At 38.2% G+C, this 27,722-nt stretch overlaps 1 protein-coding gene and 1 long non-coding RNA gene across 8 annotated transcripts in view; both read left to right on the top strand.

Annotated features, from left to right (window-relative positions):
• ERCC6L2 (ERCC excision repair 6 like 2) overlaps window positions 1–27,722 on the top strand; it is a 136,877-nt gene that overhangs the window by 57,721 nt on the left and 51,434 nt on the right. For all 7 annotated transcript variants that reach the window (XM_023185238.3, XM_023185239.3, XM_023185240.2 and 4 more), the window contains exons 12-13: window positions 10,110–10,205; window positions 23,129–23,228. In XM_023185238.3, the coding sequence (XP_023041006.1) occupies window positions 10,110–10,205; window positions 23,129–23,228 (196 nt within the window). The remainder of the gene's footprint in view (window positions 1–10,109; window positions 10,206–23,128; window positions 23,229–27,722) is intronic.
• On the top strand, window positions 17,418–19,072 carry LOC111521692. Its single transcript, XR_002725034.3, has 2 exons — window positions 17,418–17,581; window positions 18,602–19,072. It is a non-coding gene; the product is annotated as an uncharacterized LOC111521692 (long non-coding RNA).

Genomic DNA, 27,722 nt, shown 5'->3' with positions numbered 1-27,722 from the left:
GTACAGATCTTTGTTTGAACATTAGTTTTCGTTCCTCTGGGATAAATGATAAATAGTGCAAGTGCTGCTTTACGTGGCAGTTGCATATTTTGTTTTATAAGAAGTTGCTGAACTGTTTCCGAAGTGGCTGTATGGTTTTATATTCCCAACAGCAGTGTGTGAGTGATCAAGTGCCTCTCCTTTTTCACTAACGTTTGCTATCACTTTTTTTTTAATTTTAGACATTCTGATGAGCATGTAGAGACATGTTATTGTGGTTTGGATTTGCATTTACCTAATATCTAATGATATTAAACATCTCTTCATGTGCTTATTGTATAAAGCTGGTGTTAATGCTTCTGTAAATGGTAAAATTCTCCAGTGGAATCATCTGGGCCTGGAGGGGGTTATTTTTTTTTTCCCTAAGAGTTTTTTAAATACATACTCAATTTCTTCAATGGTTATAGGACTATTCAGGTTGTCTGTTTCATTTAGTTGAGTTCAGTGGTTTGCAGTTTTTGAGGAATTGTTTTTCTTCTAGCTTGTTGAATTTATGACCATAAAATTTTTATAGCATTCATTTATCCTTTTAATAGCAGTAGGATCTGTAGTGATATCCCTTACTTCATTCCTAATATTGGTAATTTGTGTATTTTCTTTTATCTTTGTCATTGCTAGTTTAGCAACAAATCAGCTTTTTTTCATTGATTTTTCTCTATTATTTTTCTGTGTTCAACTTTATTGATTCTGCTTTTTTATTATTTCCTTTCTTCTGCTTGCTTTTTTTACTGCTTTTTCTGGTTTTTTAAAGGGAGGACTTCAGATGATTGGTTTGGGACCTTTAGCTTTTTTCTAGTATAAGCATTTAGTGTTATAAATTTTCCTAAGCCCTGCTTAGCTGCATCCTATATATTTTCATATGTTGTGTTTTCATTTGTGTTACATTATTATTTATTTCTTCCTGTATTTTTTTCACAATTTTTGGGGATTTCAGATTTTGTTTGACTCACGAGCTGTTTAGATGTATGTTGTTCAATTTCTAAGTGTTTGGAATTTTTTTTTGTCATCCTCCTGAAATGTGTTGCTAGTTTGATTCCATTACTGTTAGAGAACATACTCAGTATAATACTGTTATACTCAGTATATATCCATATAATTTCAGTTATTTTAAGTTTGTTGAGGTTTGTTTTATGGCCCAGGATTTGATCTATCTTGGTGAATGTTCTATAGGAACCAGGAAAAAAAAAAGGTGCGTGTATTGTGCTGTTCTAGGTGGAGTTTTCTGTATATGTCATTTAGATCCTATTGGTGGGCCATTTTGTTCTTTTATATCCTTGCCAGTTTTCTCTCTAGGAGTTCTACCAGTTGCTGAAAGTAGGATGGTGAAATCCTCAACTATAATTGTGCATTTGTCTGTTTCTCTTTTCAGCTTGATTAAGTTGACTTCATGTATTTTTCAGCTCTGCTGTTTTGGTGCTGTTTGGTGTTTTGGCAGATTGATCTTTCTGTCCTTATGCATTGTCCCTGTTTTCACTAGTAACTTTCTTTGCTCTGACATATACTTGGACTAATATTAATGTAGCCAGTTTTGCTTTTTTCTTTAATAATTGCCTGGTTTATCTTTTATCATCCTTTCACTCTCAACCTAGCTATGTCATCATATTTAAAGTGGTTTTTGTTGTTGTTGTTGTTGTTGTTGTTTTTGTGGAGAGCATATTGTTTTTTCAATCTACCTTGCCAATCTCATGATTTTATTTATTTTTTTTAATTTTTATTTTTTTATTTTTTTATTTTTTATTTTTATTATACTTTAAGTTCTAGGGTACATGTGCATAACGTGCAGGTTTGTTATATATGTATACATGTGCCATGTTGGTGTGCTGCACCCATCAACTCGTCAGCACCCATCAATTCATCATTTATATCAGGTATAACTCCCCAGTGCAATCCCTCCCCCCTCCCCCGTCCCCATGATAGGCCCCAGTGTGTGATGTTCCCCTTCCCGAGTCTAAGTGATCTCATTGTTCAGTTCCCACCTATGAGTGAGAACATGCGGTGTTTGATTTTCTCTTCTTGTGATAGTTTGCTAAGAATGATGGTTTCCAGCTGCATCCATGTCCCTACAAAGGACGCAAACTCATCCTTTTTTATGGCTGCATAATATTCCATGGTGTATATGTGCCACATTTTCTTAATCCAGTCTGTCACAGATGGACATTTGGGTTGATTCCAAGACTTTGCTATTGTGAATAGTGCCGCAATAAACATACGTGTGCATGTGTCTTTGTAGTAGGATAATTTATAATCCTTTGGGTATATACCCAGTAGTGGGATGGCTGGGTCATATGGTACATCTAGTTCTAGATCCTTGAGGAATTGCCATACTGTTTTCCATAATGGTTGAACTAGTTTACAATCCCACCAACAGTGTAAAAGTGTTCCTACTTCTCCACATCCTCTCCAACACCTGTTGTTTCCTGATTTTTTAATGATTGCTATTCTAACTGGTGTGAAATGGTATCTCATTGTGGTTTTGATTTGCATTTCTCTGATGGCGAGTGATGCTGAGCATTTTTTCATGTGTCTGTTGGCTGTATGAATGTCTTCTTTTGAGAAATGTCTGTTCATATCCTTTCCCCACTTTTGGATGGGGTTGTTTGTTTTTTTCTTGTATATTTGTTTGAGTTCTTTGTAGATTCTGGAAATTAGCCCTTTGTCAGATGAGTAGATTGCAAAAATTTTCTCCCATTCTGTAGGTTGCCTGTTCACTCTGATGGTAGTTTCTTTTGCTGTGCAGAAGCTCTTTAGTTTAATGAGATCCCATTTGTCAATTTTGGCTTTTGCTGCCGTTGCTTTTGGTGTTTTAGACATGAAGTCCTTGCCCATGCCTATGTCCTGAATGGTACTAGCTAGATTTTCTTCTAGGGTTTTTATGGTAATAGGTCTAACATTTAAGTGTCTAATCCATCTTGAATTAATCTTCGTATAAGGAGTAAGGAAAGGATCCAGTTTCAGCTTTCTACTTACGGCTAGCCAATTTTCCCAGCACCATTTATTAAATAGGGAATCCTTTCCCCATTTCTTGTTTCTCTCAGGTTTGTCAAAGATCAGATGGCTGTAGATGTGTGGTATTATTTCTGAGGACTCTGTTCTGTTCCATTGGTCTATATCTCTGTTTTGGTATCAGTAGCATGCTGTTTTGGTTACTGTAGCCTTGTAGTATAGTTTGAAGTCAGGTAGCGTGATGCCTCCAGCTTTGTCCTTTTGATTTAGGATTGTCTTGGCAATGCGGGCTCTTTTTTGGTTCCATATGAACTTTAAAGCCGTTTTTTCCAATTCGGTGAAGAAACTCATTGGTAGCTTGATGGGGATGGCATTGAATCTATAAATAACCTTGGGCAGTATGGCCATTTTCACGATATTGATTCTTCCTATCCATGAGCATGGTATGTTCTTCCATTTGTTTGTGTCCTCTTTGATTTCACTGAGCAGTGGTTTGTAGTTCTCCTTGAAGAGGTCCTTTACATCCCTTGTAAGTTGGATTCCTAGGTATTTTATTCTCTTTGAAGCAATTGTGAATGGAAGTTCATTCCTGATTTGGCTCTCTGCTTGTCTGGTACTGGTGTATAAGAATGCTTGTGATTTTTGCACATTAATTTTGTATCCTGAGACTTTGCTGAAGTTGCTTATCAGCTTAAACAGATTTTGGGCTGAGACGATAGGGTTTTCTAAGTATACAATCATGTCATCTGCAAACACGGATAATTTGACTTCTTCTTTTCCTAACTAAATACCCTTGATTTCTTTCTCTTGCCTGATTGCCCTAGCCAGAACTTCCAACACTATGTTGAATAGGAGTGGTGAGAGAGGGCATCCCTGTCTTGTGCCAGTTTTCAAAGGGAATTTTTCCAGTTTTTGCCCATTCAGTATGATACTGGCTGTGGGTTTGTCATACATAGCTCTTATTATTTTGAGGTACGTTCCATCAATACTGAATTTATTGAGCGTTTTTAGCATGAAGGGCTGTTGAATTTTGTCAAAAGCCTTTTCTGCATCTATTGAAATAATCATGTGGTTCTTGTCTTTGGTTCTGTTTATATGCTGGATTACGTTTATTGATTTGCGAATGTTGAACCAGCCTTGCATCCCAGGGATGAAGCCCACTTGATCATGGTGGATAAGCTTTTTGATGTGCTGCTGAATCCGGTTTGCCAGTATTTTATTGAGGATTTTTGCATCGATGTTCATCAGGGATATTGGTCTAAAATTCTCTTTTTTTGTTGTGTCTCTGCCAGGCTTTGGTATCAGGATGATGTTGGCCTCATAAAATGAGTTAGGGAGGATTTCCTCTTTTTCTATTGATTGGAATAGTTTCAGAAGGAATGGTACCAGCTCCTCCTTGTACCTCTGGTAGAATTCAGCTGTGAATCCATCTGGTCCTGGGCTTTTTTTAGTGGGTAGGCTATTAATTGTTGCCTCAATTTCAGAGCCTGCTATTGGTCTATTCAGGGATTCAACTTCTTCCTGGTTTAGTCTTGGGAGAGTGTAAGTGTCCAGGAAATTATCCATTTCTTCTAGATTTTCTAGTTGATTTGCGTAGAGGTGTTTATAGTATTCTCTGATGGTAGTTTGTATTTCTGTGGGGTCAGTGGTGATATCCCCTTTATCATTTTTTATTGTGTCTATTTGATTCCTCTCTCTTTTCTTCTTTATTAGTCTTGCTAGCGGTCTGTCAATTTTGTTGATCTTTTCAAAAAACCAACTCCTGGATTCATTGATTTTTTTGGAGAGTTTTTTGTGTCTCTATCTCCTTCAGTTCTGCTCTGATCTTAGTTATTTCTTGCCTTCTGCTAGCTTTTGAATGTGTTTGCTCTTGCCTCTCTAGTTCTTTTAATTGTGATGTTAGAGTGTCAATTTTAGATCTTTCCTGCTTTCTCTTGTGGGCATTTAGTGCTATAAATTTCCCTCTACACACTGCTTTAAATGTGTCCCAGAGATTCTGGTATGTTGTATCTTTGTTCTCATTGGTTTCAAAGAACATCTTTATTTCTGCTTTCATTTCGTTATGTACCCAGTAGTCATTCAGGAGCAGGTTGTTCAGTTTCCATGTAGTTGAGCGGTTTTGATTGAGTTTCTTAGTCCTGAGTTCTAGTTTGATTGCACTGTGGTCAGAGAGACAGTTTGTTATAATTTCTGTTCTTTTACATTTGCTGAGGAGTGCTTTACTTCCAATTATGTGGTCAATTTTGGAATAAGTGCGATGTGGTGCTGAGAAGAATGTATATTCTGTTGACTTGGGGTGGAGAGTTCTATAGATGTCTATTAGGTCCGCTTGGTGCAGAGATGAGTTCAATTCCTGGATATCCTTGTTAACTTTCTGTCTCGTTGACCTGTCTAATGTTGACAGTGGAGTGTTGAAGTCTCCCATTATTATTGTATGGGAGTCTAAGTCTCTTTGTAAGTCTCTAAGGACTTGCTTTATGAATCTGGGTGCTCCTGTATTGGGTGCATATATATTTAGGATAGTTAGCTCTTCCTGTTGAATTGATCCCTTTACCATTATGTAATGGCCTTCTTTGTCTCTTTTGATCTTTGATGGTTTAAAGTCTGTTTTATCAGAGACTAGGATTGCAACCCCTGCTTTTTTTTGTTCTCCATTTGCTTGGTAGATCTTCCTCCATCCCTTTATTTTGAGCCTATATATGTCTCTGCATGTGAGATGGGTCTCCTGAATACAGCAGACTGATGGGTCTTGACTCTTTATCCAGTTTGCCAGTCTGTGTCTTTTAATTGGAGCATTTAGTCCATTAACATTTAAGGTTAATATTGTTATGTGTGAACTTGATCCTGCCATTATGATATTAACTGGTTATTTTGCTCATTAGTTGATGCAGTTTCTTCCTAGCCTCGATGGTCTTTACATTTTGGCATATTTTTGCAATGGCTGGTACCGGTTGTTCCTTTCCATGTTTAGGGCTTCCTTCAGGGTCTCTTGTAAGGCAGGCCTGGTGGTGACAAAATCTCTAAGCATTTGCTTATCTGTAAAGAATTTTATTTCTCCTTCACTTATGAAACTTAGTTTGGCTGGATATGAAATTCTGGTTTTAAAATTCTTTTCTTTAAGGACGTTGAATATTGGCCCCCACTCTCTTCTGGCTTGTAGAGTTTCTGCCGAGAGATCTGCTGTCAGTCTGATGGGCTTCCCTTTGTGGGTAACTCGACCTTTCTCTCTGGCTGCCCTTAAGATTTTTTCCTTCATTTCAACTTTGGTGAATCTGGCAATTATGTGTCTTGGAGTTGCTCTTCTGGAGGAGTATCTTTGTGGCGTTCTCTGTATTTCCTGAATTTGAATGTTGGCCTGCCCTGCTAGGTTGGGGAAGTTCTCCTGGATGATATCCTGCAGAGTGTTTTCCAACTTGGTTCCATTTTCCCCCTCACTTTCAGGCACCCCAATCAGACGTAGATTTGGTCTTTTGACATAATCCCATACTTCTTGCAGGCTTTGTTCATTTCTTTTTCTTCTTTTTTCTTTTGGTTTCTCTTCTCGCTTCATTTCATTCATTTGATCCTCAATCGCTGATACTCTTTCTTCCAGTTGATCCAGTCGGTTACTGAAGCTTGTGCATTTGTCACGTATTTCTCGTGTCATGGTTTTCATCTCTGTCATTTCGTTTATGACCTTCTCTGCATTAATTAGTCTAGCTGTTAATTCTTCCACTCTTTTTTCAAGATTTTTAGTTTCTTTGCGCTGGGTACGTAATTCCTCCTTTAGCTCTGAGAGGTTTGATGGACTGAAGCCTTCTTCTCTCATCTCGTCAAAGTCATTCTCTGACCAACTTTGATCCGTTGCTGGCGATGGGCTGTGCTCCTTTGCAGGGGGAGATGCGCTCTTATTTTTTGAATTTCCAGCTTTTCTGCCCTGCTTTTTCCCCATCTTTGTGGTTTTATCTGTCTCTGGTCTTTGATGATGGTGACGTACTGATGGGGTTTTGATATAGGTGTCCTTCCTGTTTGATAGTTTTCCTTCTGACTGTCAGGACCCTCAGCTATAGGTCTGTTGGAGATTGCTTGAGGTCCACTCCAGACCCTGTTTGCCTGGGTATCAGCAGCAGAGGTTGCAGAAGATAGAATATTGCTGAACAGCGAGTGCACCTGTCTGATTCTTGCTTTGGAAGCTTCCTCTCAGGGGTGTACTCCACCCTGTGAGGTGTGGGGTGTCAGACTGCCCCTAGTGGGGGATGTCTCCCAGTTAGGCTACTCAGGGGTCAGTGACCCACTTGAGCAGGCAGACTGCCCCTTCTCAGATCTCAACCTCCGTGTTGGGAGATCCACTGCTCTCTTCAAAGCTGTCAGACAGAGTCGTTCGCATCTGCACAGGCCTCTGCTGCTTCCCCTGTTATTTTTTAGCTGTACCCTGTCCCCAGAGGCGGAGTCTACAGAGACAGGCAGGTTTCCTTGAGCTGCTGTGAGCTCCACCCAGTTGGAGCTTCCCAGCGGCTTTATTTACCTACTTAAGCCTCAGCAATGGCGGGCGCCCCTCCCCCAGCCTCGCTGCTGCCTTGCGGTTAGATTGCCGCAGACTGCTGTGTTAGCAAGGAGGGAGGCTCCGTGGGCGTGGGACCCTCCCGGCCAGGTATGGGATATATTCTCCTGGTGTGCCGGTGTGCTTACAGTGCTGTATTGGGGTGGGAGTTACCCGATTTTCCAGGTGTTGTGTGTCTCAGTTCCTCTGGCTAGGAAAAGGGACTCCCTTGCCCCTTGCGCTTCCCAAGCGAGGCGATGCCTCGCCCTGCTTCAGCTCTCGCTGGTCAGGCTGCAGCAGCTGACCAGCACCGATTGTCCGGCACTCCCGAGTGAGATGACCCCAGTACCTCAGTTGAAAATGCAGAAATCACCGGTCTTCTGTGTTGCTCGCGCTGGGAGATGGAGACTGGAGCTGTTCCTAATCGGCCATCTTGCTCCGCCCGGCTCTCTCATGATTTTAAATGGTATATTTAGGCCATTATATTGAAGGTAATTATTTATATTTTTTATTTAACTTTTATCTTTTTATCTCCTATTTCTAGTTCCACTGTTTCTCTTATTTAGACATTTTTTTAGAATTCTGTATTTGTTTATGTATTTGTTTTGTCTGTGTTTTTTAGTATATTGCTTTGTGTAGCTTCCTGGTGGTTGCTCTGGGTATTACATTGTACATAGTAACTTCTCACAGTCTACTGATAAACAGGTTTACTAGTTTGAATGACATATAGAAATTTTACTTACATTTAATCTTCTTTTCCTACTCCACTTTTAAGATATAATTGTCTTAGATATTTCCTCTACATACCTTAAGCAGCATATCAGATTGTGTTGCAGTTTTCCTTTAACCATGAAAGTGATTTATGAAACTCATGAGAAATAAAATAGTTTTTATATTCACCCCTATTTTAACCTATTCTGATCTTCCTCTTTCCTTTCTGTAGTTCCAAGCCTTCTTCTGCTATCTTTTTTTCTCTTCCTTATGAACTTTCTCGCCACCAGTCTTTTAGGTTAAGTCTGCTGGTAACAGGTGCTGTTAGTTTTCCTTTGTCTGAGAATGTCATATCTCCCTTCCCTTTCTGAAGGATATTTTCACTGAGTATAGAATTCTGGGTTGACAGTTCCTTTCTTTCAGCACTTGAAAGATATGCCACTTTCTTCTGACCTCCATGGTTTCTGATGTTTCTCTCTGTTGTTCACATTTCGTAAATGATACTGGTTCTTGATTCTGTCTTTTGTCTTTTCCACTGTAGTATTGAGCCCATTTGGCAAGTTTTGTATTTCAGCTATTTTCCATTCCAAAATTTGTATTTTGCTCTTTATATCCTTTTTTTTTTTTTTTGCTGAGACTCAATTTTTTGTTTGTTTCAAGCATGTTTGTAATTGTTGAAACTTTTTTTGATGACTTTGTTAAAATTCTTGTCAGGTAATTCTAACATCTGATTCATCTCAGTCTTATTCAGGCTGTAATTTTCCTGGTTCTTGGTATAGGTGATTTTTTTTATTGTATCGTTGTATCTTGGACATTTTGAGTATTGTGTTTTGAGACTCTGCATCTGATTTAAATCTTCCATTTCAGTATACCTCCTCTGACACCATGGCAGCCAAGTAGGGGTGGAAAGCTAGGTTCCATATTTGGTCTCTGCTGATAGCCTGGGAGGGAAGTGCTTTACTACCGCTCCCAGCTGGCGTCCCCTGACACCATGAAGGGAGACCCTGGTATCATTGGGCGGAAAATGAAAGCTCTGGCTCCTCACTCGTGCTTCTGTGACACCACCCTAGCAGGAATCAGTGGTCGTGTCTCATTACAGCCAGGCGAGAGTAGAAGTCGAGCATCCTCATTCATCCTTTGGTGACTGAGGCAGGGACGGGGCCACAGATTGTTCCTTGGTGTTTGGCAAGAGTAGAGTGGTTATTGTCTCACATTTTTCTGCCTTTTAAGGCTATACCTTTCCTGGTTCTGTGGCTAAAGGGAAAAGGCTCTTCTTGGGATTTTTTTTCTTTAGTTTTTTTTTTTTTTTGTCTGTGACTTTTGGCATTTCCGACAGCTTGGGATATGTTAAGAACCTAGCCTGTAGTATCTTAAGCAAAAAGGAAAGCTAAGCTTTCACTGCATGCCGTTCCTTAGGCCTTGCAGTCCCTAGCCTGCCTATCTTCTCTGTACCTTTCAGAGTTTTACGTTTATTTTATGTGTAATATCCAGAGTTTTAGCTGCACTTGGTGGAAGAAGCAGCTGTGCATCTATTCCTGAATTGAGTTTTTAAATGTATTTATTACTTTATTTAGCTAGAATGTACTAACAGTTTTTAAAAATTATGTTAGGAAAATCTTGCGGAAACAGTATTTGAGTATCACAAAAAAGTAAAAACCAGCACAACCTATTTACATCGGCTCTAATGGCCAGTTTTTAAGGGATTTTCTAGAGTGGTAGAAATAAAATTGTGCCTTAAATATTTTATTTGTGGCATATTTGTATTTTAATCACCACCTTACTTTGATGAAATTAATGAAATATTGTACTGTCTTGGCTATAGAAACCTGGCACAGTTGAGTTATAGCACAATCAGTTTTTGCTGTTCTAATGTGCTTTTTTTTTCTCTTTCCTCCAGGGCTGGTGGACTAGGCCTCAATTTTGTCGGTGCCAATGTTGTTGTATTATTTGATCCTACTTGGAATCCAGCCAATGATCTTCAAGCCATTGACAGGTATGATACCGACAGAATTTAAAGTGATCTGCAAACGCTTAATCTAAAAATACTCTTGAACTTTTAAGGTTGCTTATACTATGACTATGATTAGAAGAAAGGGGAAAACTTGTAAAAACGTGTATTTAAGATAATCCTGACCTTCTCAAGCCAAATAACAGTCCAAAAATAGCCATTTATTTTTCATCCATCTCAGAGTCCTGTTAATATGACAGAAATGACTTAAAAAGAAAGAATAAATTCCTAATACTGCAGGAAAATAGGATAGTTCTATACTAGTAGATCAGAAGTTTTAAGAAACTCCTGGAAGATAAAAAGCAAGTAGAATCTGTGATCAGGATATCAGCAGAGAAATAGTACAAAGTCTGCAGGAAAGAATACAGAAATTTTAAGCATGGGGTTGCAACTACAGTATGTGGGAGTAGACAGAGTGCATCCTTCTGGAAAATTGATAATGTCCTGACTCTAATACAAATTCCCCTCCCACACCCTACTTTATAGAGAGTTTGGCTGTAACAGGTACTCTTTGATTAAAGCTGAAAGAATAATTTTACACATTTCATGAATAAATGGGGAATCTGACTGTAGAAAGCTTCCTAGAATGGGTGTTGGAACCAGATCATAAAGCCAGAGCAAAGCCTGTAGTACTTCCAGATCTCCCTAGGACATGAAAAGGGGAAATACACGTGTTACCTGCGTGGAAACACAGATCGGCTTTCCAGTGATTCACCTAGTCATCATTTTAATTATGAATGGGAAATGAAGAATTATGAAACATTTTAATAAAGCTAGCCTAGCAAGAAAGCAAAGGACAAAGGTGAAAACAGACGTTGAAGGGAATAAAATAAGAATAGGATGCCAAGGAAAAAAGTACATAAAAAAACAAATTAGTTCTTAGAAGTTAAAACTCTTGCCAAAATAAAGTAACTCAGTAGAAGGTCTGAAAAAAATGGAGAGGGCTAAAGTTAGCAATTGATATGGAAGATAAAGGAATGAATATTTTTAAACATAAAGTCAAGTAACAAATAGATGTGAAATACGAGTAAAGAGAAATTGAAGAAAAATCCCAGAAATCATCATCTGTCTATTCCAGAAATAATGAACAGACAGGCTGGAGGACAGGGGAGATAATTGATGACATGATTGGAGAAAATTGTTATTAATTGTGAAGGGGCATTTAGTATGAAGTAGGAATAATGGCTGAGAGAGAGAAAACATACATGTTAGTAATATTTCTAAGTTTCAAAGATAGAAGGGCTAAAAGGTTCCAGAGTGAGAAACAGGGAGAGAATGATTTATAAAAACTGCAATGAAAAGGAAAAGACACATTATCAACAAAGAAATGAGAATCAGACTCAATTCAGCAGATCAGACTTTGAAGAACATACATTTCATCAGCATTATAGGATTCTAGATGACAACAGAGTTGTCAAAATGAAAAAATTTGAATGGCTATATGTGAAAGAAAATTATTTTGACTTGTATTTACAATTTGTGGCTAAAAGTTTAAGTCTAAAAAATTACTGGGAGCGTGACTGAGAGGTTTCATGCAGTTATCAAGAAAGAATTCCCCAAAATGGCCAGGCGCGGTGGCTCAAGCCTGTAATCCCAGCACTTTGGGAGGCCAAGAGGGGTGGATCACGAGGTCAGGAGATCAAGACCATCCTGGCTAACACAGTGAAACCCCGTCTCTACTAAAAAAATACAAAAAAACTACCCTGGCAAGGTGGTGGGCGCCTGTAATCCCAGCTACTCGGGAGGCTGAGGCAGGAGAATGGCGTGAACCTGGGAGGCGGAGCTTGCAGTGAGCCGAGATCCGGCCATTGCACTCCAGACTGGGCGACAGAGCGAGACTCCGTCTCAAAAAAAAAAAGAATTCCCCCAAATATGAAGGGATGGTATGAAAAAATTAGTAGCATTCAAGAACTAAAATGTTATATAATTTTGATAAAATGTCAGAATACGAGTAGAGGAGGGGTAAAATTGGCTTAGAATTGTCCTCAGGAAAGGACCAGGATACCCTGGTCAGTTCTCAAATTGTATACCAAAAAATGTTTTTAAATGCTAGCAAAAAATTTAGGGGCAACAACTAAAAGAGTGAGTTACAATAATTATCTGGTACAATTTTCAAAAACACAAATACTCAAACTCCACCCTGCAGGCATTCTGATTATGTAGGTGTAGAATGGGACTCAACATCCTGTATTTTAAAAAACACCCAGGTTGTGGATCAAAGGACACTTACCAACCGAGAAAGAAAGCAGTCTGCTGAATGGGAGAAAATAATTGCAAATCACATATCTGATTAAGTATTAATATCTAAAATATAAAAAGAACTCCTAAAACTCAACAACAACAAAAAACACAACTCAGTCTAACAATGAATAGGGCATTTCTCCAAAAAAGGTATACAAGATATGTAAGTGGCCATTAAGCACATGAAAAGATGCTCAGCATCACTAATCATTAGGGAAATGCATATCAGAACTATAATGAGATACAACTTCACACACATTGGGATGACTGTTGTAAAAATAAAAGCAACAATGGAAAACAAGTCCTAGTTGAGGATATGGAGAAATTAGAACCCTTGTGCATTGTGGATGGAAATGTCAAGTGGCACAGCTGCTGTGGAAAACCGCATGGTGGTTCCTGGAAAACTTAAACATAAAATTACCACAGGATCCAGCAATTACACTTCTACTCTAGGTGTAAACCAAAAGGAATTGAAAGCAGAGACTTGAAGAGAGATTTGTACACGCATGGTCATAGCACCTATTTTCACAATAGCCAAAACATGGAAGCAACTCAGGTGTCCATTGATGGATGAATGGATAAACAAAATATGATATACACATAAAATGGAATACTATTCAGCCTTAAAAAGAAATGAAATTCTGATCATTGCTACAACATAGACAAACCTTGAAGACGTTATGCTACATGAAATAAGCCAGCTATGAAAGAACAAATATTGTATGATTCTACTTTTATGAATACCTGGAATAGTCAAATCCATAGAGATAGAAAGTGAAACAGTGCTTATTAGGAGATAAGGATAGGGAGGAATGGGGAAGTATTGTGTAATGGGTATGGAATTTCAGTTTAGGATAATAAAAAAGTTGTAGCAATGGATAGTGGCGATGGCTAGCTAGAAAACCAAATTTAATACCGTTGAACTGTATTCTTAAAAATAGCTAAAATGGTAAATCATGTGATGTGTGCTTTGCCACAATTAATTTTAAAAACTACCCAAGGTGATTATGATACAATCGGTTCTCAACTCCACTTTGAAAAAACACTGGATATTAGGTGTAAAGCTTGCACAAGAAATAAGATTACCAAGAAAATGTAATTATATTAGTACCTGATAGGAAATACATCGTTGTGTTGGGAAGATGGGGGAAACTCAGAAAGCATGACCAATGAAGTGTCAGAAGTAAATCCAAACATAAATATTAATATGTTGAGACTCTTTAGAAAGAAGGAAAAAGTGGGGCTGGCAGAAAGGAAAAATTAGACTCAGGTTTATGCTTATTATGAAACATGTATGTAAATAAAAAAGACACAGAAAGTTGAAAATAAGATTAAAAATTCAAAGCAGGGAGATGGTAACAATCCTGACTAACATGGTGAAACCACATCTCTACTAAAAATACAAAAAATTAGCCGGGCGTGGTGGCGGGCACCTGCAGTCCCAGCTACTCGGGAGGCTGAGGCAGGAGAATGGCATGAACCCGGGAGGCGGAGCTTGCAGCGATCAGAGATTGCGTCACTGCATTCTAGCCTGGGCGACAGAGGGAGACTCCGTCCCAAAAAGAATAATAAATAATAATAAATCAACGAGGCTAAATAAGTATATAAATTACTTAAATAAAAGTTATCTACCATAATTTAAAAACTGTATACAGACACATCTCATTTTATTGCGCTTCACTTTATTGGGCTTCGCAGATAATTGCCTTATTTACAAATGGAAGGTTTGTAGAGATCCTGAGTCAAGCAAGCCTTCCAGCACCATTTTTCCAATGGCATATGCTCACTTGTGTCTCTATGCCACTTGTGTCTCTGTGAGAATGTAAGTTTTTCGTTATCACATCTGTGATGGTGATCTGTGATTACTGATCTTTGAAGTTGCCATTGTATTTGTTTTGGAGTACCATGAACCATGCCCCCATAAGACAATGAACTTAATTGGTAGATGTTGTGTGTGTTCTGACTGCTCTGCTTACTGGCCATTCCCCTGTCTCATTCCCTCCCTTAGGTCTCCCTCGTCCCTGAGACACAGTATTTAAATTAGGCCAATTAATAACTCTGCAATGGCCTTTAAATGGTCGTGAAAGGAAGAGTTGCATGTCTGTCACTTTACATCGAAAGCTAAAAATGATTAAGTTTAGTGAGGAGGACATGCTGAAAGCCAAGATGAACCAAAAGCTAGGCTTCTTGTACCTAATAGTTGGCCAAGTTGTGAATGCAAAGGAAAAGTTCTTGAAGGAAATTAAAATTGCTACTCCAGTGAACACATGAATGACAAGAGCACCAAACAGCCTCATTGCTGATACAAAGAAAGTTATAGTGGTCTGGATCAAAGATCAAACCAACCATAGCATTCCATTAAACTACAACCTAATCCAGAGCAAGGCTCTAAAACACCTCAGTTCTTTGAAGGCTGAGAGACGCAAGGAAGTAGCAGAAGAAAAGTTTGAAGCTGCAGGGATTGGTTCATGCTGTTTAAGGAAAGCAGCCACCTCTATAACAAAAAAGTGCAAGGTGAAACAGCAAGTGCCAATGTAGCTACAGCAAATTAAGGTACCTACATTAAACAGACTTTCAGTGAGAACAAAACAATCTCATATTGGAAGAAGATGTCATTGAGGACTGTAGTCACTAAAGAAGAGAAGTCAATACCTGGCTTTAAAAGACAGGCTGACTCCTCCTGTTAGAGACTAATGCAGCTGGTGGCTTTAAATGGAAGCCGGTGCCCATGTATCATTCTGAAAATCTTAGGGGCTTTAAAAGTTACGCTAACTCGACTCTGCCTGGGCTTTATAAATGGAACAACAAAGCCTGGGTAACAGCATATCTCTTTACAGGATGGTTTACTGAATATTTTAATCCCACTGTTGAGACCTACTGCTCAGAAAAAACATGATTTCTTTCCAAATATTACTGCTTATTGACAGTGCCCCTAGTCACCCAAGTGTTCTGATGGAGATATACAAGGAGAGTAATGTTGTTTATACAATAGCACAACATCCATTCTGCAGCCCATGGATCAAGTTGTACTTCTGACTTGCAACTCTTATTAAGAAATACAATTTGTAAGGCTATAGCGGTCATATATAGTGATTCCTCTGATGGATCTGGTCAAAGTCTGTTGAAAACCTTCTGGAAAGGATTCACTATTCTAGATACCATTTAAGAATGTTTGTGATTCATGAGAAGAGGTCAAAATATCAAACAGGAGTTTGGAAGAAGTTGATTCCAACCCTCATGGATAATTTTGAGGAGTTCGACTTTAGTAGAGGAAGTAATTCCAGATGTGGTGGAAATAGAGAACTAGAATTAGAAACAAAGGCTGATGATGGGACTAAATTGTTGCAATCTCATGATAAAACTTTATAGACATCGGGCACAGTGGCTTATACCTGTAATCCCAACATTTTGGGAGGCCAAGGCAGGTGGATCACTTGAGGTCAGGAGATCAAGACCAGCCCGGCCAACATGGTCAAACCCCATCTCTACTAAAATTAGTCAGGTGTGGTGGTGTGCGCCTGTGGTCCCAGCTACTCAGGAGGCTGAGAATCGTTTGAACCCGGGAGGTAGAGGCTGCAGTGAGCCGAGATGTACTATACCCAGGCAGGATGTATACCCAGAAATGTCCTGAGAAGACTTTTAGCCTTCACCCTATGCTGTCCCCAAGGCTTAAGACACACCCTGCTAATTAATTAAGGTCTTCCATACCAATTTGCAAAGACTGGGACGATTGGCTGTCTTTCCAAATGGTAGTTTTCATGAAAAGACCACAAGACATTAAAAAAAAAAAAAAAAAAAAAATGGAAAGGAAGGGAAAGGAAAGGAAGAAAATACGGCTTATTCAGAGTAACAAAATAAATCTCCAGAAACTAACTGTCCCTGAAGCAAAACAGGCATTGGAGCTACTAGACAAAGACTTTACAATAAGTGTCTTAAATACTTCAAGAGTGAAAGTAAAACACAGAGAAAGAACTAGTGAGGAAAAGTATATATGAGCAAGATGAGAATATCAACAAAGAGATAGAAATTTAAAAAAAGAGAGAGAGAAACAAACAAATTCTGGACATGAAATTCAATTTTGAAATTGAAAAATTCACTAGAGGGGTTCAGCAGCAGACCAAATAGGGAGAAAGAATCTGCAAACCTGAAGATAGGTTATTTGAAATTATTTAATTTGAGAAGCAAAACAAAAAGGGAAAGTGAACATATGGGACACTATCAAATGGACCAGTATGTACATTATGGAGGCTCAGAAGAAAGGGGAAAGGACAAAAGGGTAGATTAAGAAATAATGAAAAGCTCTCCAAATTTGAGGGAAAATGCGGATATACAAATACAAGAAAATCAACCGAGTCTAGATAGTATAAACCCAATGAGATCCACACTGTGGCACATTATAATCAAACTGTCCACAAAGACAGCATCTTGAAAGCAGCAAGAGAAAAGCAACATGTCATGTACAAGGAATTTCCATTAAGATTATCAGTGGATTTGTCAACAGCAACTTTGCAATCCAGAAGGCAGTGGGATGATATATTTAATGTATTGGGAAAACAAAACAAAACAAAAAAACTGTCAACTGAGCAACAGAGAAAAAGTGTTTACTGAGAATTTTATATTGGGCAAAACTGCCCTTCACAAATGAGGGTTGAGATATTTGCAGACAGACGAAAACTTGAGGGAGTTCATCACCAGTAGACCAGCCCTATAAGAAATCCTAGCCCTGGTGTGGTGGCTCACGCCTGTAATCCCAGCACTTTGGGAGGCCGAGATGGGTGGATCATGAGGTCAGGAGTTCAAGACCAGCCTGGTCAAGATGGTGAAACCCCGTGTCTACTAAAAATACAAAAATTAGCCAGGCATGGTGGCAGGTGCCTGTAATCCCAGCTACTTGGGAGGCTGAGGCAAAGAATTGCTTGAACCTGGAAGGCGGAGCGTGCAGTGAGCTGAGATTCTGCCACTGCACCCCACTCTAGCCTGGGCGACAGAGCGGGACTCAGTCTCAAAAAAAAAAAAAGAAAAAGAAAAAAGAAATCCTAAAGGGAGACCTTCAAGATGAAATGAAAGGACACTAGACAGTACCTCAAAGTCATACAAAAAGATAAAGATCTCTGGTTAAGGTAAGTACATTGACAAATATAAATACCCGTATTGTAATTTTGGCTTATAATTCTGCTTTTTCATTTTCTACAGAATTTAAAAGATACATGCATAAAATAATTATAAATCTATGTCAATAAGTACATGGATATCAATGTAAGATGAATAGATTTAAGGTTGTTATAACTTAGGATATTATGTATAATCCTTATGGTAACCACAACGAAAGCATCTAAAGTATATGTAAAAGGAAATGAGAAAGGAATAAAAATATGTCACTAAAAACATCAATTAAACACAAAGGAAGGCAATAATGGAGGAATTTAGGGGAAAAATAGTTATAGGACATACAGAAAACAAATAAAGTGGCAAAAGTGAGTTCTTCCCTATTCTTAATTATTTCAAATGTAAATGAAATGGATCAAATTCCCTAATTAAAAGATGTAGATTGGCAGAACAGATTTAAAAAACAGTGTCCATCTATATCTTATCCATAAGAGACTCACTTTAGATCCAAGAATATATACAGGTTGAAAATAAAAGCATGTAAAAAGATATTTCATGCAAATAGTAACCAAAAGAGAGCAGGGGTGGTTGTGTTAATATTAGACAGAATAGACTTCAAGTCAACAACTGTTAGAAGAGAAGAAAGGCATTATCTGATGGTAAAACGTGTATTCACCAAGGAGATTTAACAATTATATACATAAATTCAACAAACAATAGAGCCCCAAAGTGTACGAAGCAAACATTGACAGAATTGAAGGGAAAAACAGCTCTGCAATAATAGTGGGAGACTTCAATAGCTGACTTTCTTAATGGGTAAAACATTCAGACAGAAGATCAGTAAGTAATGAGAGGATTTGAACAACACTATAACAGAGATGTATAGAATTTTCCTTCCAACAATAGCAGAATACGTATTTTTCTCAAGTACACAATGAACACTCCAGGATAAATCATGTGCTAGGCCCCAAAACAAGTTTTTAAATACATTTTAAAAGATTGAAATCATTCTTTTTTTTCCAATGACCATACAGTGAAACTGGAAATCAACAGCAGAAGAAAAATTGAAAAATTCACAAATATGTGGAAGTTAAACAACACATGCTTAACAAAAGGGTTGAAGAATAATTCACAAGGGACGTTCGAAAATAGCTTGAAGTAAATGAAAACACACACCAAAACTTACAGGACGCAGCAAAAGTAATGCTAAGAGGGAAATGTATAGCTGTAAATGCTTACATTAGAAAAGAAGAAAGGTCTAAATCAACAATTAACTTTTCACCTTAAGGAACTAAGAAAAGGAAAACCCCCCAGAGCTAGCCAGAGGAAGGAAACAACAAATATTAGAACAGAGATGAGTAAGACAAAGAATAGAAAAGCAACAGAGGCAATCAGTGAAACCAAGAGTTGGTTCTTTGAAAAGATCAAGAAAATGGTGGATAAATATTTAGCTAGATTGACTAAGAGAAAAAAAAGAAGACTCAAATAATTAACATCAAAAAAAAGAGGAGACATTGCTACTGATTTTACAGAAATATAAAGGAGTATAAGAGAGTACTGTGAACATTTGCATACCAGCAAATTGAATAGTCTACATGAAATGGATGAATTGCTAGAAATATACATCTAGGAAGGATGTCATGAAGACGTAGAAAACCTGAATATACTTATAACTATTTAAGGAAATTGAATCAGTAATCAAAAACCTCTGAACAAAGTAAAGCCCAGGACCTTAAGACTTTACTGATGAATTCTACCAAGCATTTAAAGAGTCTGCACCAATCCAGCTGGGCACGGTGGCCCATGCCTGTAATCCCAACATTTTAGGAGGCTGAGGCGAGCGGATCACGAGTTCAGGAGTTCGAGACCATCCTGGCCAACACGGTGAAACCCTGTCTCTACTAAAAATACAAAAAGTAGCTGGGCATTGTGGCACATGCCTGTAATCCCAGCTACTCGGGAGACTGAGGCAGGAGAATAACTTGAACCAGGGAGTCAGAGGTTGCAGTGAGCCAAGATTGAGCCATTGCACTCCAGCCTGGCAACAGAGTGAGACTCCATCTCAGAAAAAAAAAAAAAAGAAGAAGAATTTGCACCAGTCCTTCTCAAACACTTCCAAAAAACTGAAGAGGAAGAAACACGTTCCAATTAATTCTCTAAAGCCAGCATTACTCCAATACCAAAATAAAAGACTGCAAGAAAGAAAACTACAGACCAATAATCCTTGTGAATGTTAATGCAAAAATACTCTGTAAAATGCTAGCAAACTGAATTCAGCAGCATATTGAAAGGATGATACACAAAGTAGGATTTATTCCTGGAATTCAAAAATAGTTCAACATCCTTCAAAAATCAGTGTAATACACCACAGTAACGAATGAAGGAATAAAGACACACAATCATTTCATTGATGTGGAAAAGTATTTGACAAAATTCAATATCTTTTTAAAGATGACAAAAACAACACATTAAAAATAAAAGGAAACAAGCCAGGCACGGTGGCTTGCACCTCTTGAGGTCAGGAGTTCAAGGCCCGCCTGACCAACATGATGAAACCCCATCTCTACAAAAAAATATAAAAATTAGCCAGGCATGGTGGTGCGCTCCTGTAGTCCCAGCTGCTTGCTTGGGTGGCCAAGGCACGAGAATCACTTAAGCCTGGAAAGTGGAGGTTGCAGTGAGCTGAGATTGCAACACTGCACTCCAGCCTGGGCAACGGAGTGACTCCGTCTCAATTAAAAAAAAAAAAGGGAAACTACTTCAATGTAAGGTCATTTATGAAAAACCCAGAGCTAACATCATCCTCAGTGGCGTCATGATTGAATTGTTTTTCCTCTAATATCAGCTACAAAGAAAGGATACCTGTTTTTGCTAGAAAAGGACAAAGATTGTATGATTTCATGTTGTACCTAGAGTCATCAAATTCACAGAGACAGAAAAGAGAATGGTAGTTGCTAGTAGCTGGGGGCCTGGGGAATGGTGAGTTACTGTTGAATGAGTACAGAGTTTCGGTTTGGAAAGTGTCTGTAGCTATATAGGTGTTACAGTTGCATTACAGTATGGATATACTTAATGCCACTTAACTGTACACTTAAAATTGCTTAAAATGATTTTTGTTATGTATATTTTGCCACGATAAGAGGAAATCAAGAGAGAAAAACTTGCTATTTAGAAGTAACAATGAAATTACTGTGGATCAATATTTAAATTCTGATGCTGAGTTCAATTTTTAAATTCATTTATTAAAAAAAGAAAGTAAAAGAATAATTTAGTTTTAAAATAATAATAATAAAGTAAAATAATAATCTAGTTTTCTACTAGAAAAGGAACAAAGTAAAGACAATAGAATTATTACATTATTAAGATAAAAACAAGAACATAATATAAATATTAACTAATTCATTGAAAAGAGTAAAATAGAGACACTTGAAAAGTCTAATCTGAGGGAAAAAGGCAAATACATAGAAACGCTTAAGAAGCAGAAAGGCCATCTAACCAATAACAATATTTATTTATAATAATACTTTGTGTACAATTTTATTCAAATACATTTGGAAAAATGAGGACAAAGGAATAATGGCTGCACTTACTGAGTGTTTATGATACGGTAGGAACTGTCATTCTTGGTGCTTTCCATGGATTATCTCATTTCATACTCAGAATATCCTTTGTGATGGGCGCTGTTATACCCATTTTACTTAGGAGAAAGCTGAGGCACAGTGCACTTAGGTAACTTGCTCCGGGTCACAACCAGTAAGTAGCAGGGTCAGGATCTGAATCCATGCGGTCTTACTGCAAAGCTAACACTTTTAATCAGCCTCTCCACAGACAGCTGTCAAGGAAATTGGTCAAAATGAAAACCACAGAAAAATCTCCCTCCGCCCCTTTTTTTGGTCTTATGACATTTGTTGTATTTTGTGCTTTTTCATTAGGTCATCGAGACATATTAATTATCCCAGTATTCTTCAAAGCACAGTGTACTGTGCTTTGGTATTCACTGAAAGTTAGTTCACAATAAAACTGAATAACTAGCATTCCTTTTCCTCTCCCTCTCCTTCCACTGACTCTGACAGCAGGAACTAAGAACAGAAATAAAGCTAATGATCTACCTATTGTATAACAGTTCCTCAACACTTGTCTCCACATGGTGAAAGACTCATCACTTACAAATCCTTGCTTTATGGATCAAGAAATGATGAAGCTTAGGCACACAGTAACACGTGTCTAAGATTTTTGTCTGTAAAGATTGAAGGATATGCATCCTAATGGAATCTCTCCCATTCACCAGACAACTGGCTTAAGCATACATCCGAAGAACATTTTCTTAGATCCATTTCTGATTTTCTTTAGAACCCAAATGCATTATAGGAGAGAAAGGGATGCTGAGCCCCTCTCCTCTGCCTCCAGGTTACAGAATGGAAGTGAGAATGCAGTACCTTACCCCTGGCGGTGCTGTGTCGCAGGAGCCACCATTTCCTGCTGGAGATGTAAGATTTGCACAATCCAGAGATGTCCTCTAGTAAAAGTCCTTTGTTGGGGGGGGTGGGTAAAGGAGGCAGAGAGAACATCAAATATAACATATGGCTGACCTTACAAGTTCAAAGATAAATTTCCCCTGAATTGTAATGTTTTCAAGCATATAGGCAGTATGGCCTTGCCCCGGTTCCCCTCAGCAACTGTAACAGGCATTGGGTGCTCATACAGAGCATCGTATAAAGCCTCCATATGAGAGAAGCTGTGGGGAATAGACCCACAGTTAAACCACTGTGATGAATCAGTTTAGAATTTTAATTAGCACTAATTAAAACCATCCATGGTCTGTATGGAAACACCTTGGATGCCAGTCAACTGAGTGATTCAGTCAGATCTACTGAATTGAAATCTCTATGGATGAGGACTGTAAACCAGCACTTCCATAGACTTTCCAGTTGATTAACTACTTTTTGCTAAGTTGTGGGTTTTTTTATTTTTAATAATTTTAATAAAGTATAATTGACATGCAATAAACTGTACATACTTAAGTATACAATTGATAAGTTTTGACTTACGTACCTGTGAAACCGTCACCACAATTAACATAATGAACATACCTATCGCCCCAGAATTTTCCTTCTGCCCCTTTGTGACCCACCCCCCCCATTCTTCCCCATCCCCTTATCCGCAAGCTACCACTAGTCTACTTTCTGGCTCTATGGATTAGTTGGCATTTTGGGGATTTTTATATAAATGAAAGCTTTGGGGAACAATCTGTAAGCTTAAAGCTGCTATAAGGAAAATCCTGAATTTAGGAAAAGTTTTTAAACAGTGGAAGGTGATGTTTATAACAGAAATGAAGTTGATATTTGTAGGTTTTCTATAATATTTTTCTCCTTAATAACATCTTTTTATATGAATTTGAATTTTTGAATTATTACTAAATAACATAGCACATTTAAACATAAAATGTTTATTTTTAAATTAAATAAAATTTTAATAATTTTCCATTTTTATGTTCCCAAGCTATCTCTTGAACCCAAAGTTGTTTCACTTGATTTTTGTTTGTATTTTTAATCTTTTTACAGAGCATACAGGATTGGACAGTGTAGAGATGTCAAAGTGCTTAGGCTGATATCCTTGGGAACTGTGGAGGAAATCATGTATTTACGACAGGTATACAAGCAGGTAAATATGTTTCCCTTCTGTTTCAGAGGTCAACATTTATGTTTTTAAAAACTAGGAAAAACTTGTGTAATATGAAAGTTTTAAATTTTACTGTATCATGTGGAATTTAATAAGGTCATAAAAAATACCCTTGAATACACTTCTGTGAAACAGATTAGTTCTTGGGTTAATTGAATTTTTGAGCTGAAAGTTTTCTAGAGTAGTGCCTCTTAAACTTTAGTGTACATGCAAATTACCTAGGGATCTTGTCAAAATACTGATTCTGATTTAGTAGGTCTGAGGTAGAGCCCATGATGTGGAATATTTAACTAGCTCCCAAGAGTCCTAGTAAAACTAATCAGCAGCCCACAGTTTGAGTAGCAAGGTCACAGCTCCCCAAACTACAGGCCAAGATATAATGGTTTACCACAAATGGGCTACAGGTGCACTGAGATGTTGGTCCCACAGCTTTCTGGACAGCAAGAGTACCTAAGCCTGTGTGTTAGTTCATTCTCATGCTACCATAAAGAACTGCCCAAGACTGGGTAATTTATAAAGGAAAGAGGTTTAATTGACTCACAGTTTGACATGGTGGGGGAGGCCTCAGGAAACTTACCATCATGGTGGAAGGGGAAACAGACATGCCCTTCTTCACATGATGGCAGGAAGGAGAAGTTCTGAGCAAAGAGGGAAAAGCCACTTATAAAACTTTCAGATCTCTTGAGAGCTCATTGTAATGGAAGCAGCAGCATGGGTATAACTGCCCCATGATTCACTTACCCACCAGATCCCTCCCACAGCACACGGGGATTATGGGAACTGTAATTCAAGATGAAATTTGGGTGGGGACACAGCAAAACCATATCAGCTAGCTTCCAGCCTTGAGTAACCTCTTCTTTTTACACCAGGTAGATATTCGTATGTTACCATTCTCTATAGGTGCCATCACGTGAAGATTAAGGAGCACTGCCTTAGAGGTACATACTGTTCATGATGAAACTAGGACCCCAGAGATGTGCCAGTAAATGAAATTATAGGTTCAGAACTTAAGTGTGCTAACTACTTTCCTGGTACTTCTAGTATTTGTCTAAAATTGCATTAACTCTTTAATATGCTTGGCATATCAATTACTACTTCATTTATGCCTCTAAACAAACAATATTTATTTAGTTTACAACTGGATACTTGAGACAGTCTGGAATAAGGTTCAAGTGTAATCGTAAATACTGCATTTGAATTGCTTCCTTTATGTTCAGTTGGCATCTATTTAAGAGCAAACATCTGCCACATGTGTTGGTAGTTAACCTAAGAATGATCCAATCCTAAATTTATGCTATTTTCTTCATTCTAAAAATAGAGTTGTACACAGCAGTTTTTGTTTTTCTTAAAGCTTTTAGCTCTATAATAAACAGTTCTTCTCTTTTTTTGTATAGCACAACTACTTGAAAAATATTTTTTTCTAACCTATTTAACCAACCTTGGGAAAAAGTGGGAAGTTACTCATCTTAGGAGCTGTTCTTTTGAGTACTTAGACTTCCCTCAAGTCAGAGTCTTTCCTCAATTATGTAGTCATTTTTTTCAGTCCATTACTGTGTACATTTCTTTTTTACCTATTCATCTGACTCATTTAATGAAATGACGTGTCTTGTTATAAAATATATGTTATACAGTAGTATATAATAAAAGAGGCTTCAGAAGAGGAGGTAATTTAAGAACTTTATATGACACAAATAAAGATAAAATGGCAATCGTGTAAGGAAAAGGCACTGACATGGTTTACAGATAGTTTGGAATTTAAACCAATGGAGCACACCTTCTAGCCTCCCAGGTTGGCCTTCAGTCTTTTGCGGAAAAAAAAAAAACCAAAAATTATGTTCTTAAAAAAAAAAAAGCCTGTAAAAATGTTAGAAAGCAAGAAGAGTTTTCTTGGTGGCCCCCAAATTGTAAGGAGTCCTAAAAGACAAGGAAGTTGGGATCAGATTGAAGGAAGAAGCCAACCTAAACTCAGTCAGAAGAAAACTACTGAAAAGGTAGGTGTAGCCTCTGGATATTCCAAGCTTAGAGTCAGCAGCTACTAAAAAAGAAGGAAGCCTTGGGGTATCACTGATGGTGTAACAAGACAGTTTAGCCCTTATAATCTTACCCCGTTTGGACCAAATTACAGCCAGCAGAGGTGTCTACTCTCAAGTGAGAACAATAAGTAGAAGTACTGGAAGCAAAGAAGCAAGACAGAGCTCCAAATATTTCTAATATTCAGAAGAAAGTCCCTCCTGTTGTCCAGAAGCCTAATTACTTGCACCCTCCATTATTTTTCAGATAAGCACTGCAGTAGACAGAGATAAGCATGTGAAGTATTTAAAAGCAGATGAATATCCCAGCCAGAAATAATTACCCAACAGTTTAGGAAAGTAAACACTTTGAAAAAGGCCGTATAGTGGGCTGAAAACTGGCCCTCAAAAATACCAATTTCTAATCCCTGGAAATTGTAAATGGTACTTTATATGGAAAAAGAATCTTTGCATGTGTGATTAAATTATGGGTCTTGAGATTCGGGCATTATCTTGGATTAACCACAAGTGTCCTTATAAGAAGGAGCTGGAGGACAGTTTGACACAGAAGAGGAGAAGACAATGTAACCACAGAGGCATTGATCGGAGTGGTGTGCCAGAAACTAAGGAATGCTGGTAGCCACCGCAAGCTGGAAGAGGCAAGAAATAGATTCTTTCCTAGAGCCTCCAGAAGGAGTGTGGTCCTGTCAACACTTTGATTTCAGTTCAGTGATACTGATTGCAGATTTCTGGCTCCCAAAACTGAGAGGCTCAAATGATCCTCCCACCTCAGCATCATGAGTAGCCGGCACTATAGGTGTGTGCCACCACACCGAGTTAATTTTTTATTTTTATATTTTGTAGAGACAGAGTTTCACTATGTTGCCCAGGCTGGTTGAAACTAAATTGTTAATTCAGAACTCTCCCACAAAGATAGATTCCAGCCCCCATGACTTCAGTGGTAAGTTCTATCAAACACTTCATATTGTTTTTGAAAACAGAGGAAGAGGGAACACTTCCAGCTTATTTCACAAAGACGGAAGAATCCTGATACCAAACTTGACAAAGACATTGCAAGAAGAGAAAATGACAGATAATATCTCTCATGAACATAAATATGAAAATCGTTTACCAAGCATCTGTTTTGAGTCAATTGTGTCCTTTCCCCTCAGAAGATAGTTTGAAGTCCTAACCCCTGGTACCTGTGAACGTGATCTTATTTGTAAGTAGGGTCTTTGCAGATGAGGTTAAGATGAGGTCACACTGGATGAGAGTGGGCTGTCATCCATTGACTGATACCTTATAAGAAGGGGGAAATTTGTATACAGACAGCCACAGAGGAAGAACACCATGTGACAATGGAGGCAGAGATTGGAGTGATGCCACCACAAGCCAAAGAATGCTATGGATTACCAGCAACTGCCAGAAGTTACCAGAAGCTAGAAAGGCAAGGAAGGATCATTCCCTAGAATCTTCAGACAGAGCATGGCCCCGTGGAGGCCTTGATTTCAGATTTAGCCTCCACAACTGTGAGAAAATAAATTTCTATTGTTTTAAGACATCCCATTTGTAGTACTTTTTGTTACAGCAGAATTGGGAAACTAGTATAGCCTCCAAGCAAATACCAAGTAAATTTGACTATTTTTGTATGAAACTTCTGTATGACAAAAGAACTGCAAACCAAATTCAAAGACAGTCTAGGAGCAAATGTTTGCCATACATGTAATAAAAGAGCAGCAGCTGCAAAATATAAAGAACTCCCACTGTATTCATCTGTTTTCATACTGCTGATAAAGACATACCAGAGATTGGATTATAAAGAAGAAGAGGTTTCATGGACTCACAGTTCTGCATGGCTGGGGAGACCTCACAATCATGGCAGAAGGCGAAAGGCACATCTTACATGCAGGCAGGCAAAGAGAATGAGAATCAAACGAAGGAGGTTTCCCCTTATAAAACCATCGGATCTCTTGAGACTTACTACCACGAGAACAGTAGAGGGGAAGCCGCCCACATGATTCGGTTATCTCCCCCACTGGGTCCCTCCCACAACACATGGGAATTATGGGAGCTGCAGTTCAAGATGAGATTTGGGTGGGGACATAGCCAAACTGTATCACCTACAAACCAATAAAAAAAATAATAGGCATTTCACTGAAGAAAAACATGCAAGTGGTTAACACATGTGAAAAGATCTTTCTAACCACACTCATAATCTAGAGATAGAAAATGAGACCGTTTGCATTGTATATTCTGCAAAAGCTTTTTTAAAAAAGGCATATTGACGTGTTTTTTTTTGTGGGGTTGGGGAGATTGGTGCTGTTCATTGTTGGTTGGAGCGTTTGAGAGATGCTCATGTACTAGTGTTGAGAGTACAGCTGGTGTAGGTATTGTCGAGGCTCCATACCTAACTGACAGAAATCCTCTCACATATGCACAGTGAAGGGTGATAAGGGTTTTTACTTAG

This window comes from Piliocolobus tephrosceles, chromosome 14, assembly GCF_002776525.5.
Source record: "Piliocolobus tephrosceles isolate RC106 chromosome 14, ASM277652v3, whole genome shotgun sequence".
In the NCBI taxonomy this organism is placed as follows: Eukaryota; Metazoa; Chordata; class Mammalia; order Primates; family Cercopithecidae; genus Piliocolobus; species Piliocolobus tephrosceles.
The sequence above is the reverse complement of the archived record's forward strand: the minus strand, read 5'-3'. Positions and strand labels throughout refer to the sequence as shown.